At 36.4% G+C, this 17,234-nt stretch overlaps 1 protein-coding gene and 1 long non-coding RNA gene across 5 annotated transcripts in view; one reads left to right on the top strand and one right to left on the bottom strand.

Moving 5' to 3' along the window:
• Nucleotides 1-2,837: 2,837 nt before the first annotated feature.
• Nucleotides 2,838-4,693, bottom strand: LOC141380998 (uncharacterized). Its single transcript, XR_015526564.1, has 3 exons — nucleotides 4,443-4,693; nucleotides 4,303-4,345; nucleotides 2,838-3,958 (listed from the first exon to the last, which is right to left on the bottom strand). It is a non-coding gene; the product is annotated as an uncharacterized LOC141380998 (long non-coding RNA).
• A 160-nt stretch (nucleotides 4,694-4,853) lies between these two features.
• The window catches only part of ciartb (circadian associated repressor of transcription b), a 14,378-nt gene continuing 1,997 nt past the window's right edge, over nucleotides 4,854-17,234 (top strand). For all 4 annotated transcript variants that reach the window (XR_015526563.1, XR_015526562.1, XR_015526561.1 and 1 more), the window contains exons 1-6: nucleotides 4,854-4,996; nucleotides 7,427-7,910; nucleotides 8,427-8,502; nucleotides 8,993-9,071; nucleotides 15,162-15,297; nucleotides 16,054-17,234. The exon at nucleotides 16,054-17,234 is cut by the window's right edge. Coding sequence is in view for 1 of the 4 variants with exons in the window: in XM_087312401.1 (XP_087168527.1) it covers nucleotides 7,467-7,910; nucleotides 8,427-8,502; nucleotides 8,993-9,071; nucleotides 15,162-15,297; nucleotides 16,054-16,458 (1,140 nt within the window). In the remaining 3 variants the exon portion in view is untranslated. The remainder of the gene's footprint in view (nucleotides 4,997-7,426; nucleotides 7,911-8,426; nucleotides 8,503-8,992; nucleotides 9,072-15,161; nucleotides 15,298-16,053) is intronic.

The following is a 17,234-nucleotide window of genomic DNA, read 5'->3' as shown; positions in this document are numbered from 1 at the left end:
GTTTTTATTAAAAACAAGCTTAGATTTGTCCACCTGTGAGGTTTTAGACCATATGGGGCATAGCATGTGTATTAGGATATAACTCTGTATTTTGACCACACTTCGTTATTATTGTTCATTTATTCGTTTGCTGACAATTAGAGCAAAATTTAAAAAATAGTTTGCAAACAAATCTTTGCGCTTAACAAATGAAATTAATTATTTATAGGCTAATTGATGTCTGTGTACAAGGTTTCCCTATCCACGAGAGCAAAAGTGAATTATGAGATGCCTTATCTCTCATTCTCGCTCTGTAGATACTCTGTTTTAGGTGTTTTCTTTATAGTGAAATGCTCAGTTTTTCCACTTACACTTACTTTACGTCATGTAAATAGCAAATGCACTTATGGCGCGACGCAACTGGCTCTTAAAGGGAATGGGAGATGAGACTCTGATTGGTTTATTCTCAAAACACGCCTATAACTCATTAAGAAAATAAACTCAACCCTTTTAGACCATGCGCCACGGCGCAAAGTGATAATCCTCACACGAAAATACAACTTTGATCACTTTTGTATCTTAAAGCTAACATTAGGGTATAAACGGACTAGTGTCTTTAGGGCATTCGCCCGTGACGTCAGCACTACCCTGCTACAGAAAACTTTTTAAGCTTATTTTTAGAAATATGCTTCATGACAAAGAGGTAATCTCTCTGTTTATTAAATTATAATGCACGCTATATATTATAAACAAATTAATATGCAAAAAAGCATAAACCTATGTGCCTTTTGGATCGGTTTTACGTGGGAAATACATTACAGTTTTGCTTTATGGTTGTTGCAAAAGTTTTAAAACTGTATGTATAAATGTGCCCACATAGTATTATCATCAGACATATGTAAATAAGTGTATTGCACAGTGAATGCACACAGCCCACTTACCTTAACAGATTAAAGAAATGAAGCATGAGGGACATGTCTATCAAATGCCTGCAAGTTTCATAATGGATCGAGAACAACATTCAATAATATTTGTGTCATGAAGTACAGCGAAAAGCAACCCATACAGTCACATATGCTATACATTTTAACGAGGAGTGTAAATATTGCAGTTATGGCAGTTAAATGTGTTCAGATGAAAAAAAAAACGGCTGTAGTTTTATTTCAAACAGTTAATGAGATTCATTATATAGACTTAAAAATGATATCCAATAGACTGAGACAGATATTGCTAAAAGGTGGACAGGGTGGAAATGTTTAGCTTGACAACATTCAGTTTCAAATACAATATGAGGAAATAGGAAACATGAGTGATACTTAATGTGTTCACATCAGATGTTTTAACCTCCTCTGAAGAAAGGCAAAATGGGCATGAGGATGCCAATGAGTATATCAGAGGGTTTCTTAAAGGGGCATTTACCACATTATGTCAGGGTTGACAGCAAACTCAAGGACACATGCAAAATGATTAGTAATATTATAAAAACAAAAGTTATTAAATTTACCTATTTTATCAAATAACTTGTCAAAGAATATAAGAACGGTTTAAAAAATCTTTTTTTCATTTTATCTTATTTAGCTACTTTTTAGACTCACTGAAGTTGGCTGAGCAATGTGTGTAGAGGTTTAACCAATTATATTAAAACACCAGAATTTAGTTATTTCACAATATGTACATATAGGACTGACTCAATCTTGTGGGACATCAAATGCACTTTATAGTGATATTGACCCATTCACAGTGAATGGGTCTTTGCATCTAAAAAAAAAAAACTAAACAGTTTAAAACAGTTGACATGTCAACTTCTAAACAGTAAACAAAAGCCTGCAATGTTTGCCCCAAACTTCAAGCTTTTCTGATTGGCCCACTGCTCTAGAACTAACATGCATGTCAATCAAGTGCATGTTTACAATGGAGTAGATGATATTAAAGGTTGAAGATGACAGAATGACAAAAATAGAAGTGACATATTTTGTTTTAAAAAAACACCCAAACTTACAAATAATGGTGCTTCTGATAATGACCATAGGGGAATTTGTAATTCGCCATCTGAAGAGACCTTAGTTTTATATGTTATTATCTGCATTTGTAAAATTGTTATTGTATAGTGTTTCTGCTGTTTTGTACTGTATCTGTTTTTTATGTTGCCTCTTGGCCAGGTCATCCTTGTAAATGAGAACTGGTTCTTAATTGACTTACCTGGTTAAATAAAGGTTATAAGACCTCCAGTGACTTGAAGTCCTCTGTAAAAAATATCTAAACACATTCCCTGTAAAGCCTATGGGACAGAGTTTGCCGGTAACAGCGTTTGCCACATGTAATGGAGTAAAGTATATTAAATTTATGCTTAAATAGGGACAACGCCATCTACAGTGTGCGTGGGGTAATAGAGTTAATGAGGCATTGCTGTGGAAATGGTTATTTTCTTTATTAACCAGAAACTATTAACACACACTGTCTCCATTGAACAGTAAAAAGACAGCCCAGGCAAGACAGTCACACACATCTACACAATTTAAGTGGGAGAGGTTAATACTTCATTTAATCGTCAAGATGCTGTCAACCCTAAAAGTGGCAGCTAAATCGAAAATTTACACTGCATACACCATTGCAAAAGGGCTTGCATTCAATAGGATTATACTAATATTGCAACTCATGAAGAAAAAAAAAACGCATTGTGGCTAACATGATGTGTGCAAATAATAAGTTATATGCCAATATCATCTGTGCAATATCAGACAACATCCATAACAATGTAGTTAGATTATCATCAATCCAGTTGATCTCATTCATGTCCAGCAGTGCATGCAGGGATGGTGGGTGCATGCAGATTATGTGTTTTTATTTTTATTTATTTTATATGTATATATATATTTTAGTGTTGCTTTCAAATGCAATTAATCTGTTATAGTAAAATTTAAACTATCGTTGCTCTTAATTTTTGGTGGGCGCATCTTAAAATGAAATGCAACAAAATTGCTCAGTCTTGCTCATTATTACACAATTTCCTATTCTCATAGAATTTTACAAAATGTAGGCATAATTTCACATTTTTGTCTGGGACACAATAAACTTTGATCTGTTATTTTGTTTTTATATCAAATGCCCTATGCCATATATTCTACATTTTGTATAGCCTATATAACCTCTATAATTAAAATAGACAGTTACAGATCAGTGGTCTATACAAAGAGTAGAAAAAACTTATATCAATTTAGGTATATATATATATAGACCCATTGCCTTAACATCAATTGGGATGAAAATTTACAAAAATTTTGTTAGGTCTGAAGAAAAACCGAGTACACACTGTTTTATGTCCATTTGTTGTTGTTATGTGAGCTTTTTTGAGTGGCACTGTTGTGAGATGAAGACTCTTGACTGCAAACCAAATCTACCTTCGAGTATAAATAAAGTAATCTTAACTGACCTATGAAATAGAGCTTTTATTATGATGTTTTTATAATTTTATTTAGCTTCCACGTCAAACAAAAATCTCCAGGTTTGTTAAATACAATCAGAGAATGAGAGAAGAGCAAATTTTTCTCTTTCTTTTTTTTCCAACAAGTGCTCACGGTTTCCGGGGAGGTGTACTTTGACTCATTGGATCCAGGCATTGAATATTTGTCTGTACTCCAACAAGTATACCCCCCCCCCCACTTGCAAACAAACAAACAAAAAAGACACCTATTAAATTATGTACGACTATAGTTAATTTTAGTGCTTACTGGATCATTGGATCCATCAATATCATATTCAACAATTTGCTCTCCACAATGGCATGAGCATGAAAATCTCAGTGATGCAGACCAGCCTGTGTTTTAAATAACAAAAGTGCACTGAGCAATATGGGATGGAATATAGGAACAAAACTTCACCTGCTGTGGGTGTTTAGAGAAGGTGCAACATTCTTTGCTCAGTAAATGAACCACTTCAGTACGTTTTTCCTTCTACCTCCTTACCATGAAAATTCCACAACCTGTGTAAATACAACACAACTGTAAAGGCATCACGTGTGCAACTGACACAAAACAGAGAATGGTCTCAGCCTCACTCATTCAGTTTGGTCTGGGGCACATAAGGATAATGTTTATCCAATGCAACAGAGAATCACTACAGCAATGTGCACATTGAATTGCTCTTTAGACACATGTGCTGCTGTCTTGTGGTGCATGCAAATGTTTTTTTTTTTTTATCCAAATGTCATTTATCAAAATATCTAATATAGCCTATAAACTAATTTTTATATAAATTAATTATAAGCAAAACGATTGTAAATAAACTGATACAAGACAACTGTCATTACTTTTCAACATAGCCTACCTTCCGAAACGTATCTGAGAAGAGAAATGGCAAATCTGGGATCCTGCAAAAGGAAATATTTGCTCTTAATTCGTTATCTTTAGATTAGAATCTTCTGAAATGATTATAAATGTGAAAATACACGTATTTTTTTTACTAACTTTATACCCCCTTGTGGGGTTGCGGTAACCCTTCTAAAATCCCCAAGAATTCACACTCCAGCCGTAACACAATCGAACAAAAGTCTTACTTAATTAAACCAACATAACACTAACATAGAAGCTGGAGTCTGCTTCGCTTGCGTCATCCCATTCGAGCGATGACGTACAACATGTATTTAAAAAAACTGAATAAAATTCCCTCGGCGTTGACATTCTGTCCGCCTGCTAGAATGAAACAGATCCGCGTGTCCACGTGTTTTGTAAATTTACATATTATTTAAATATGTAGGCTTGTCTCTCCTATCAGCAGAAGCTCGCTTTCAACGCAAACTCTATTTGCCAGATTCAGATCTGGACGCACAAATCGGAAAGCCCAGCGTTGTTGTACCGCCCTCACAGACACGTTGCCTTGGGAGAAGTAACACGGGGCCACACAACTGCAGGTCTACATCACTAAAACCACGTACACCTCATCAGATTCTCGATCAAGTTGCCTGTGGATATTCTTATTGAAAACAAAGGATAGAGTGACTATTCGTCCTCTCTGGCTTGAGGTAGGATCAACACTCTATATTAACTCTCTAAATGTATTTGTTTATTAGAAAATGGCGCTGCTTGATTGAGGCATCCGCCTTTTGTATAAGGAAGAAAATTGTGCATTATATTATTTGTTTTATGATTTAATGTTAAACTGAGTTCATATTTACTAATCTATTTAATGTATTAATGTATCCAATTCGATTGGTGAATTTGTCAAGCAGGTATTTAGAAATACCTAGTCCGTGACTGCAATCGTCTCCGTTTCGTACTTGTAACTTATTCACTTATTCACTAGAATATTGAACAAATTCTGTAATACGTTGAATAGGCCCAAACCACGATGATTTCGTCATGGAAGAGTGCATTGAAGTAGTCATTGTCAGGGCCCCACCCTTATTATCAGACAGGTAAATTTATTCTCCAGTCGCTTTATTGGTACACATGTTGCTCATAGCAACCGATATTTATTTACGGGGCGTACTCGAAACACGTCGTCTTGTTGTTCCACAAAAAAACGTTAAACTTTATAGTCACGTTCATTATTTGCTCTCTACGTTAACAATAGTAAGCAAACGTAAATGGTGAGAAAATAAACATTTCAATGTTTTGTAGTTTTTTTCTGTTTCTTCAAACTAATAAAGATTTTCTCAATACTTTATCTAACTAGTTTTTTATACAAACTTGATCTGATGTAACGTTGTGCACTTTATAGATATGATATATAGTTCGTTTGCTAGCGGTAGTCGTGCTATCTTGCTAGAACATTTTTTTGGTGAAAACAGAAAAAGACTGGTCAGCAATTAAACCCATTTAGAAAAGCTGATCTTTGTTACCGTTCTAAAGCCAATTAGTCCCGTGCTTGAGGTAAAGTTAAAGCTATTACATAATGCGCTTTATTGGCAGGGAAGAACTCTTGTTCAGCAGTCCATTTGTTTACAGCCATACCGACCAGGAATGGACAAATAAACAGGTCCGTACCCTTGGTGGTTTGGTTCAAAAGACCCAACCCCCTACTGACAAAGGTCCAGTATTTGTTACATGTATATACATTAGCTTATTTGTACATATGTTTACATTAGCTTATTTGTCCTATTTTGACTGTTGTGCCATCATAAATTATCAAAATATCCCATCGAAAAAGGCTTTAAGACCAAGTGGAATCTGATGCAAGTAAAGTTGAATATTATTGTGGTATTGTTAAATAAAACATTTTACAAGTCACTTTTATTCTAAATCTTGTACCTTATTTTAAGCACCAAAGGTGGCCCATATCATAATACTTACTAGGCTGTTGTTGTTTTCAAAGGTACTTTTTTAAAGGAGAGGCTAGAAAAAGTCACAAAGCTCTTCATTATTATTATTATTATTATTATTATTATTATTTAAAAACTGCATTCTACAGTTTTTAATTCACACCCCTGATATAGTGAATTTGTGTTTTAAAAGTTAGTAGCCTATTTTTTATTTTTCTTTATTCCAAATCTTTAGAAAATGTTTTGGTACATCCAAGTGTGACCATTCGAAAAGCTAATCCAGCAATAAAATGTCACTAAAACACAGTATTTAAACATTATAATTAAATAGAAAATGAGTCTAATAGCTGCAAAAGTTATAAAATAATATAATATTTCTGTTGGCAATCTGTTGATCATTTGATGAAATGTTATGTGTAGTATTAGGTCTAATTAAAAACTAGATTTTAGTATCAAGTAATACTTTACATAATTTATATAACTTTGACAAATATTTTTTTTTATTCAGTTTATGGAGTATTCATTTTCTAAGATGCATAATGCTCACCTCTTCAGGAGCACAGAGCATTTGTTTGTGTGTAACAAATGCATTTTTTAACATACTCTTGTTAAAAATAATTTTGTACAAATTCATTTTGTATGTGTTCCTCGGGGTATGTTTATTATGAGTTTTAAATAACTGATGAAGTAATGCAAGCAGAAAAAAATATCTGCAGAAGCAATGGCAATATCAAAAAGAACTTCGTTCTAAGGCCTGTGTTCTGTGACCACCATGCCTGCAACATGCAAGTCTGTAGCAAGTCACACTGAATAAACAAGTGGGACTCTGTATGTGGGTTTTGTCACCTGCTTTAACACAAAAAATGTATGTGTACCTACATTTACAAGTGTTGTTTTTAGTTAGATGCAGTCAAAATAAACAATTTGCATTTGCAATGAAGAGTAAAATTTATGCTAAACAGACTGTAAAGTGTTTAAGCTTAATCTTTTTTATTTGTAAATAAATAAATGCTGCCTTCTTACATTCCTGCCACTGCATACAATAGAGTGTGAATATCAAATTACAATTAAACAGTTTTACACAAGCACAATCTTTATTGTGTAATGTTGTTTTGTTTATTATCAACATTTCTATAAATAAATTAAGCCAAAACTATATATTGAAATTACAAAGATTTTTTTTTTTTATAGGTCAGTGATGGTCTGTGCTGGTTAGACCTTGCATCATAAGATGTCAGCTTCAGATTCGGACTATTCCATTGACTGGCTGGCTAGTGATGATGAGGACCATGATAGCGAATTAGAATCAGATTGTACCACAACACAGGGACAAACTACCATACCAAAATTCCCCTCCCCAGGGGTTATCCAGCTGCCCCAGACTTACCAGACACTCTTAACAAGGAATGGAGATACAGGTGAGGTGATGGACAATGAAAGCTTGAGCTATCAGGAAAGTTTTTCTTCCAGCTGTGATAGTTCTTACTACATCAAGGATGGTGGCTATTTTCACCTGGGACAAGAGAAACAAACAAATTACAGATGGTGCCCTGAGAGCTCTATAGACAAAAATAGACAGGCACAGAAGAGAACACGGAGTTACATGGTGCTGGAGCAAAGGGAGAGGCTGCTTACACCTGAACAAATGGAGAAAGACAGACTGTTTGCATGCAAGGTGAGACGTGCCACTTTTTTGGCTAACCAACATGCCAGGAAAGAGACGTGGTGTTCTGAAAGTCCCCTTATCTTCTATATAATCTATCTCACCGAGCAGAGTAAATTAAAAAAAAAAATCTAGAAACAGAAACACTTCCAGGAAGACCCCTCCTCTGTGTTCTTTCTAGGTGAAAAGTGAGTCACACAAAGCCATTTAGATTAGAGAAGATTTGTGTTTTCCCCTGCCCTGTAGAGCTGCAATAATTCTTTTTTTTTTACACAAATGTGTGACAGAGAAGATTATTTGTTTTGTTTTGCATTAGTGTTTTTGTTTTGAAGAAATTATGAACCAATCAAAGGAATGTCTTAACTTGATAATGTTGATTTTGTTTGTTAATGGATAATGGCAAAGTGTACTGTCAACATCCTGAAATGAAAAAAATGGAAATTGAGAAATACAAATTCTGTAAAGCTAAAATAACAAGTAATGGCGCAAAAGGAGATGGAATACCAATTGATTCTCTTTGTTTTGCAGTGCTTGGAGCTACAGTGTTACATTCACCCTCTGTCCTCAATCCTTAATGGTCTCCGATCAGGCAGATACAGAGAACGTGAGTAATCTTTATATTTGTTCCTATTAGTCTTATATTTTACTGAATCTGACTTTATTCAAAAAATTGCCTAGAAAGATGGTATGAAATCCACATAATATTTTGGTTAATTGACTGTCATTTGTCATAGCATTTTTATTTATATGTATTATTAGTTGCATTGTGACTATGAGATATGCAGAAAAGTTGCTTGATCTTAAAATGACTGTAAAGCACCACAAGATGTTATTAGCAGTATTGAGTACAAAACAGGTTTTTGGGTAAAACTCTACAAAAAAAAAAAAAAGACGTGTAGAGCTGCTCACAAGTGCTTGGACTGGTAATGCTGTCAATACAAGGACACTGGTTGACACCAGACTTCCTGGCCACAGAGACAGCAAGTCTATCTTCCCACATGCTTCACAAGAACCCATCTGCCTTGCACACATGGCACAGCCTGTCCGTTGCTTGTGAAATAAAAAGCTTTAAGCATTATCTTTTACTTTCACAGGCCTCAGCACTTTTCAAGAGAGTGTGGCCATGGACCGCATCCAGAGGATAATGGGGGTCCTGCAAAATCCTTGCATGGGGTAAGTTCTTAACTGTTTCTCTTAACCTCACTCATGGACCGCCTGAGGCCCCGTTTACACTAGTGCAGTTTAGTTTTAAAATGGCATTTTAGAATGAAAATGATCCGCGTCCACACTTGCATTTTACCTAGCGTTTCTGAACGGCTCTTCGTCCACACCAAAATGCTGAAAACGCACATCACGTGACCACACACACTCTCGGGCAAGCGCTGCAGCCCATCTACCCAGATGAGAGCTGTGCTGGTCTGACTGCTCATCAAGCATCTTCCGCTGGATGTAATCTCACTATATTTATTAAACGTGACATTTTATTCATTTTGTTGTCTTTATCTAACGACATATTCCCTGACTTTGGTCATTGGAATCTATTACTTGTTCTCAGGTAACGTGTTTTGGCTAAGCGCAAAGATAAGTTAATGATTAATGTAACCACGTAGCCTACATTTTGTATATTGACTGATCGCATGCCTTTATTTCCTATAATGTATAAACTTATTGTATGTTATACTTTTATAATGGCCATTATCAATTATTAAAATATATTCAGCAGAAGAGAGGGTGTTTCGTATTTTCACTGAAATTGAAAGGAGGCAGTAGTTATAGACCAATTATCAACCTACTTCACACATGACGTCACACGGGTCCCCGGTTGCAAAAATCAGACAGGCTACAATGGGAAAGATGTTGTGTTTTGTGGTAGCATGCTGAATTCGAGTCCAAAAATAAAAAACTTAACTTTTACCATACACCACACACTGCTTTAATACCGACTGCAGATGTCTTTGGCTAAATGCGAGCTGAATGAAGTGAGGAGCTAATTAGAAATGCTGGACTCTGCAGTTCTCATGTCATATCAGGTCAGTTCACGCTATGCTAAATCATACTCATTACTCGTTTTTGATTGCAGAAATGATTTCAGCAAAAACAGTTACATATGGTTAATTAAACTGCTGACACTGAATGCTAAGAATGAAACGTGAAAGTAACGTTTATTAAGGTAAACTTAATTTTATATTCACACATTCATTCAGTGACAACTTGTACTTTGATAGTCATTAGCTGTTACTAATATGATTTCGCTATTTAGAGTTTGCAAATAGTATTTTTATGAAATTAAATTATTAAGGAGAAAGTCTGAATGTGCGAATATAAAACCAACTTTATCTTTATGTGTAGGTTCACATACCCTGCCGTACAGGTGAAGTTCACTGTCAGAATGAAGTCGTTTTGCGTGTTGGTGATTAATTACCCAGGCCTTGTATAACGTTAGCTCCGTCTTGTTTCCTTGTCTTTGGCTTGGCGGAATCTCGGTGTTTAGCTTTTGAATCTGGTCATCATGGAGCAATATATATTGCACATGACCTCAAAGAACAACATTGTTGGCATCCAAAGACTTGTAGACCTTTAACTTCTCTCTTGTAAAATCACTCTGAGCTTCATTGAGATTGTATATTTCGGGCTGGATGCTTGGTCATTTCGTCTTATCCAATATTTATTGGGAGGGTGCTATCGCAATCGGAGCTGTCAGAAGAATGCCGCTCACTTTAACATTAATTTTGCTTAATCACTGTGCTTGTCACTGGGTGACGAGCTGTTATAATATGCTGTAAGCATTATGTAAAAAATATATAGCGGTTCTATAGGCTCCGTTTTGTTATAAATATCCACACAGTAAAGATGACGCTCATATATGCAGCACGACGCCACAACATTTCTGCTGTCTGTTAAGTTGCTAATATTAAAATGAAAATAGACAGTTCCTTAAATCATGTTTTAATTTTATTGTTGAGAAAGTGAAACAATGTAGCCAAGGTGATGTGAATGAAGTTATAAAGTACACTGTTCCCTTTGAAGATTTACCCGTGTCCTCGGTAGTCTGTTATCCCTATCAAACTGAGGAGGGGAAGACTGCAGCCTTGTTCAAACTTGCGAAGTCTAAATTTACAAGGAGAGGATGCAGGACTGAACTGTGTGTGTAGGCTACTTAATATTGAGGAAAAGCCCCAATCAGATAGGTGAATGTCGGCAGCCCCGCCTCCGTTTTCAGATGTCTCTGTTTTTACTCATCCACACTGAGACGGAGCACCAGCGTTTTAGAATGAAAACGGCCTCTTTAGCGTTTCCAAAACGCTCTGTTTTCGGCGCTCGAAAACTCGGGCGTAGTGTGGACGGATGGCGTAAACGTAGCAAAACTTATGCGTTTTCAAACTAAAATGCATTAGAGTAAACGGGGCTTGAGAGTGAGAGTGCTTTAGTCCACAAATCACTCCACTGTAATTTGATCAGATGGATGTTGTTATTTTGCAAAAATGTGTTCCACTATCTACTACTTTCATCCTTGTGGAGGAATTTTGTTTCTGCGCCTTAGCATTTGTGCACAGAACTGACAAGTCAGCATTAAATTCACACATGTCATTTGCAAATTAATTTTATGCTGTCTAATCTGCTTTGTCTGAGGAAGTTTTGTGATGTCATGTTTAGGAGGAGTCAGTGCTTCTAATGACCTCATAATGAGTCAGACTGGTGCATTGTTTACTTTCTTATAATAGCACCTTGCATACAGACCAAATCTGCTTAAGCCAATGCCCAAGTCTAATATTCACTTGTAAGTGCAAAGTCTTGATTATCCAGACTGTTGGTGTACTTTGGGATGCATCCAAGTGTGTTAGCAGTGGTGGAAAGAGTAGTGAAAAATCATACTCAAGTAAAAAGTAAAGTACCATTACTTGCCTAAAAATGTCGTGCAAATAGAGTAAAAGTATCTGTTGTAAATATTACTCAACGTATGAGTAAAAAGTAGCCCTTTTTTTAAAAGTATAATGCTGTGATAAGCTGATGTTTGTACATGTAATTTGTACATTTGTGTTTGCAAATGTAACATTCTGTAGTGCATTGAGGTTTTAGCCCTTTTTTACACAGTGATACTGGTAAATATATGTAAAATATCTGGAACGACTTAACTGGTAAATTTAAAAAAGCGCTGTTCACAGAGGCGAGGACGTTATGGAATTTTTCCAGAAAAGAGCATTCACACATCCATTCCAAAATACAGGTAAATTCTGACATCATTAACCAGAAATGAGCTCTAAATGGCTACGCTTGTATTTTGTAAACATTTGACTACATCACAAATTCTGTGGATGGATCAGTATTGTGAACAACTTCAATGAAAATATATAGAGAAACACTTTCGCATGTCGAGATGTTAATGATATGTGTGTGTGCTGGCGCTCACAGGCTGTTTCATGGGCACATGCAAAGCTTGAAGGTAAACAAACAACGGCTTATCATAAGCATCCTATTGATAATTAATTACACGGTTGGCGATAAGATGAACATATAAACGTTATCTGCCTAATTTCTAGCAGCTGAATGTGTCTGGAAAAATATTCAAAGGCTTTTATTCTCATAAACCGCGCGGACATGAATGCGTCTGACTGTTCTGATTGGCTAAATCATTGTTTAAAGACGTCTCACATCAGCACGTTCTAGACGTTCATGCGCTCTTTCCGGCAATCTTCCTTTTGCGTTCACACAGTGCAGCATTCCAGCAAATTACCGGTAATGTTACAACTTCTTTTTCCAGAAAATATATTAAAAAAATATATATTTTAAAATAGTATTTAACAGTATTTTCAAAAAGGGCCAGTTCACACATACACACCTTTCCGGAAAATTGCCGGTAATTTTCCAGAAAGGTGTGTGTGAAAGGGGCTATTGCCCAGTAGGCACACAATGTCATAAGACGTTAATATTAGGTTAGATTCAGGTTGTGGCGTTAGGTGATCAAAATTCAATGTCTATCCAGCGTCTAAGAACAATGTTATTTTGATTTCTAGTAATGATGTCAAGTGACTGATATTTGGTTGTGTTAGACCAAAAATACAATGTTGAGCCAACATCATTTTGACTTCAAATTTATTCATCAGGTATGGCAACCAAAATCCAACATCTGATAGACATCATTGTGGCAACGTCCACACAACGTTAAGCTGTAACATCATTAGATGTTGATATTTGGTTGGTTTTAGGTTGTACATTAGACATTGATGATGGCCTGACATTGAGTTCTGACGTCAACCCGATTTTAATGTCTAAAAAAATGCAATGTCCCCATGATGTTAAGATACAATGTCAATTTGATGTCATGGTGACGTTTTGTGACTGCTGGCTGTTTAAGGCCATTTCGGTCATCATACAGTAAACATCCGTCTTCTCATCAGTGCCATGCATCTAAACAGTCTCTAGGTCAATGCTACGAAAGATCTTCTTGGATATTTTAGTGCTTCCAAACAGTTTGCTTCAATTATAAACGGCCATGTCTTCAGGTAGTCATTATGATGCGATTTACCTTCTATGTGCGATTTGATTGGACCGGAATCACAGGACTGATTTTTCTAATCCCCATAGACAAGAAAAAATAAAGTAGTGATGCAGATTAAAGGAAAGTAGTGGAGTAAAATACAGATACAGCAATGAAAATGTACTCAAGGGAAAGTAAAAGTACACGTTTTTAAAACTGCTTTGTAAATTACAATTTCTAAGAAAAACTACTCAAATTACAGTAATCTGAGTATTTGTAATTAGTTACTTTACACCACAGGTGTAGTAGTTCTTTTTAATCCACATTTTCTTGGGGTGCTTTCACACCTAGACTTTTGTTTTGGAACATGTCTCGTAAGCATGTCCAGTAAGCGCAGTTCATTTGGCAAATGTGAATCCAGCAATCGCGCTAGGATCCGCGCCAAATCATCACTCCGAGATTGCTTGAATGAGGTGGTCTCGGCTCAATTAAAATGCACTCTGGAGCTCATAGATTGTAGTGAGAAAGCGATACGATCCGAGCCCAGTTATATCACAGTGTTTTATGGATATGTAATGGGCATACGGGTATATGAAGAGAGAATAATGATTAGGGCGGGAGATCATTCCAGACATACTGTCTACCGGAAAGTCTCCCGCAAATGCACAGAGAAATGAGTGATAATCACCCAGAAAACGCACGTCTTCTCCCGGTCCTCAAATACGTCACACACCGTTCTCACCCCTCCCCACCGCATCCCTCCTCGCTCTTCAGACACGTCGCGCGCACCTTGTCAAACACCACCAAACCACCACCTGACAGCTGAGCGGGACTCTGCAAAAAAACTGAAACTCTGACCAATGTGAGGAGAGTTTACTCACACATGACTTGTTTAAGCTCTTTTGGTCCATTTAGAAATTTTGCCGTGTGAAAACGAACTGCACCAAGAGCAAAGAGCAACAATGTAACAACAGTAATCTTTGTTTCGGAACAACTGAATTAGTTCACAGGTGTAAAAGCACTATTAGTCAACATTTTTACGTTACAATATCTCCCCCTCCCCCATATGGTTTAAATCTGTGCTTCATGGCATAAAACATGCCTGAAGTGGATATTCAGTTCCTTGAAAAATAGAGAAAGTTTTTGGTGGGGTCCTTAAATTTAGGGTTTCTGACTAAAGCTCTTAGTCAAGCCATTACTAAGTTTACTTGCCATTACCTGTTCATTTTTCATTAATTTCACCATTCTAGCTAGAAAGTTCCTTAATTCTAAAGCACATCAGAAATAAAGAAATGTCAGTAATCCCTTTTATGGCAGTTTACACTTATATTTAGAATACAGAGAAGGGTGCTGTAGCAGATACTATGGCCATGTGCTTTGCACTAATCCCCATTAACCATCTGTTGGGGGCTGGTGAGAGTCAATGGGCATGTGTGCATGTGTCTGCATCGCTGCTCCTTAGTGCAACTATTTATTTTCTCTGTGACGTAAGCACCAGTGCCACGCTACAGGATTATGTCTATATTTAGAAGTAAGGAAAAAGGTTGCACTCGATGTTATGTATGTGAAAAAATGTGTGAATCAACACCAGAACTGTACTAATTTTGAAAACTGGATTTTGTGTCCAAATGCATGTTTTGTGTCCAAATGATTGTTTATTTATGGTTGTTTTCTTTGAATTTGCCTGACACAAAATTAGGTTACAAAACATTAGACTCTAATTTTTAGTCATGTCAGACTCATCTTAACCAACATGCTTAAAAAATTGTGTTTCCTGTGCCATACAGAGAGAGATATGTCAGTATCATTCTGAAAATGGAGGAAATGTTGAAAAGTTGGTTCCCTAATATAAAACCTCAACAAAATGACCAAGCCAATACTGCAGTGCTGATGGAGGAGACAAAACCATCTAAGAAATCCAAGGTAAATCTCTCTAAGAGCTGTTTTAAACATTTGTAATACTATAGTCTGATTGAAAAGTAACAATTAACTAACACATTATAATGTTATTACTGGACCAGAAAGGAACAAAAAAGGATTGACATCTATATTTAAATTTTGTAGAGTTATAATATACACATTTCATGTTTGCCTAGAACACTGAGAAAAAGATAACTGGTTTACAGGAAAGATAATTGTCACCATAAAGGAACTTAAAAAGTTTTATGTTTATTTATTTTTAAAGGGGTATATATATATATATATATATATATATATATATATATATATATATATATATATATATATATATATATATATATATATTTTTTTTTTTTTTTTTTTTTTTTTTTTTTTTTTACAAATGAAGCATGAGCTCACATTGCTTTGCATCTTATAAACGCAATCAACCCTTAAAAATATAGTATTGACCACCCCTTTAAAGTTAAATTTTTTTATACCTTTTACAAAAGAGGGCTGTTTTGGAAAAGTGTCTGCTAAAATAATACATGTAAAGTCTCTTATAATAATAGTTTCTGATCAATGGAATTATGTAAGGTTATTTTTCTAACATGTGGCATAATACACACACAGTGTGTGTGTGTGTGTGTGTGTGTGTGTGTGTGTGTGTGTGTGTGTGTGTGTGTGTGTGTGTGTGTGTGTGTGTATACAAATCCTTTAGAATGATTGCCTCTGAAAGCAGAAATCTTTTCTTATTATTTCTCTTTCAATACATTTCAGTTGTCTCCAGCTACATCTCCCCTGCTCACTGAAATTGCAAACCCTGCAACCACAAGTGCCCTTTCTATGGGTAACAAAGCAATGAGAGTCTGCCATCTCACTCCCCCTGGACCCTACTCTACAACCAACCTTAAATGGCTCCACACATCTCCTATATGCTCCCTAACAGCTAAACAGCCTCAGCGGACAATTCAGAACTGTCTAACAGCCCACAAGGACAGGGACATGACACAAGACAATTCTGTGTCCTCCAGCACAGACCATCTGTCTAAGACGAAGTCGGCTCCTAGTCGACCACCTCTAGCCAAGATCAACGCACCATGCCTTGAGAGACTTCTTAAATCCACAGAAAGTATCATTACCCAGAAAGGCCCTATGGGTTTAGGTAGCATTGCCAGTGCATGATCTTAGTGCTGTGTGAGGGCTCAGGGAGATCAGAGTCTGGCTAGAGCATGACTGCCCCCAGCTGGTCTGGAATTCCCCCAACTCCAGCTAAGTTGCTGCCTCCCTTTTAGCATTGGGAAGCAGAGCAGAATGCAGCAGGAGTTCAGCATAGCTCTGCAAAACAGTGACACATTCAGCTTAGAACTGAAAAGTGTTAGAGTGTGATCTTTGTTTGTCCGATGTGTACGTCAGCATTTATTCTCCTTCTTTTAGACTGCAGAGCGAGATGTAGTTGTTTATGTGTCTGCATGTGTTGGGGCAGGAGGTTTAGAAAGGTTTTGTGACCTTGTCTTACCTTCATACTTTACTTTTTCAGATGGTTTCCTCTCAAAGCAAAGAATGAGGAAAATTATCCTCTAGAGCACAGGTGTCAAACTCAATTCCTGGTGGGCTACAGCTCTGCACAGTTTAATTCCAACCCTAATTAAACACACCTGATCAAACTAATTGTGTCTTTCAGGCTGGTTTGAAACCTACAGGTAAGTATGTTGAGCAAGGTTGGAACTAAACTGTATAGGGCTGCGGCCCTCCAGGAACTCCTGCTCTAGAGGCTGGTGTATGTGAAAAAGCAAATCTAGGAAAAAATTAAAGCAGCCTATTTCTTCAGAAAGGGAAGGGGAAAAGGAGGAATATTTTTTTCTGGGATCACTTCAGATATTCCAGTGTGTTAGTAATCTCTTTTGTAGATGTGGTTGGATGTGAATTTATTGCTTTAGTTTGCTTTTTAAATCCACTCT

Source organism: Danio rerio, chromosome 25 (assembly GCF_052040795.2).
Source record: "Danio rerio strain M-AB ecotype USA chromosome 25, GRCz13ab, whole genome shotgun sequence".
Taxonomy (NCBI): domain Eukaryota; kingdom Metazoa; phylum Chordata; class Actinopteri; order Cypriniformes; family Danionidae; genus Danio; species Danio rerio.
Note: the sequence above shows the minus strand (reverse complement) of the source record. Positions and strands in the feature narration are given on the sequence as shown.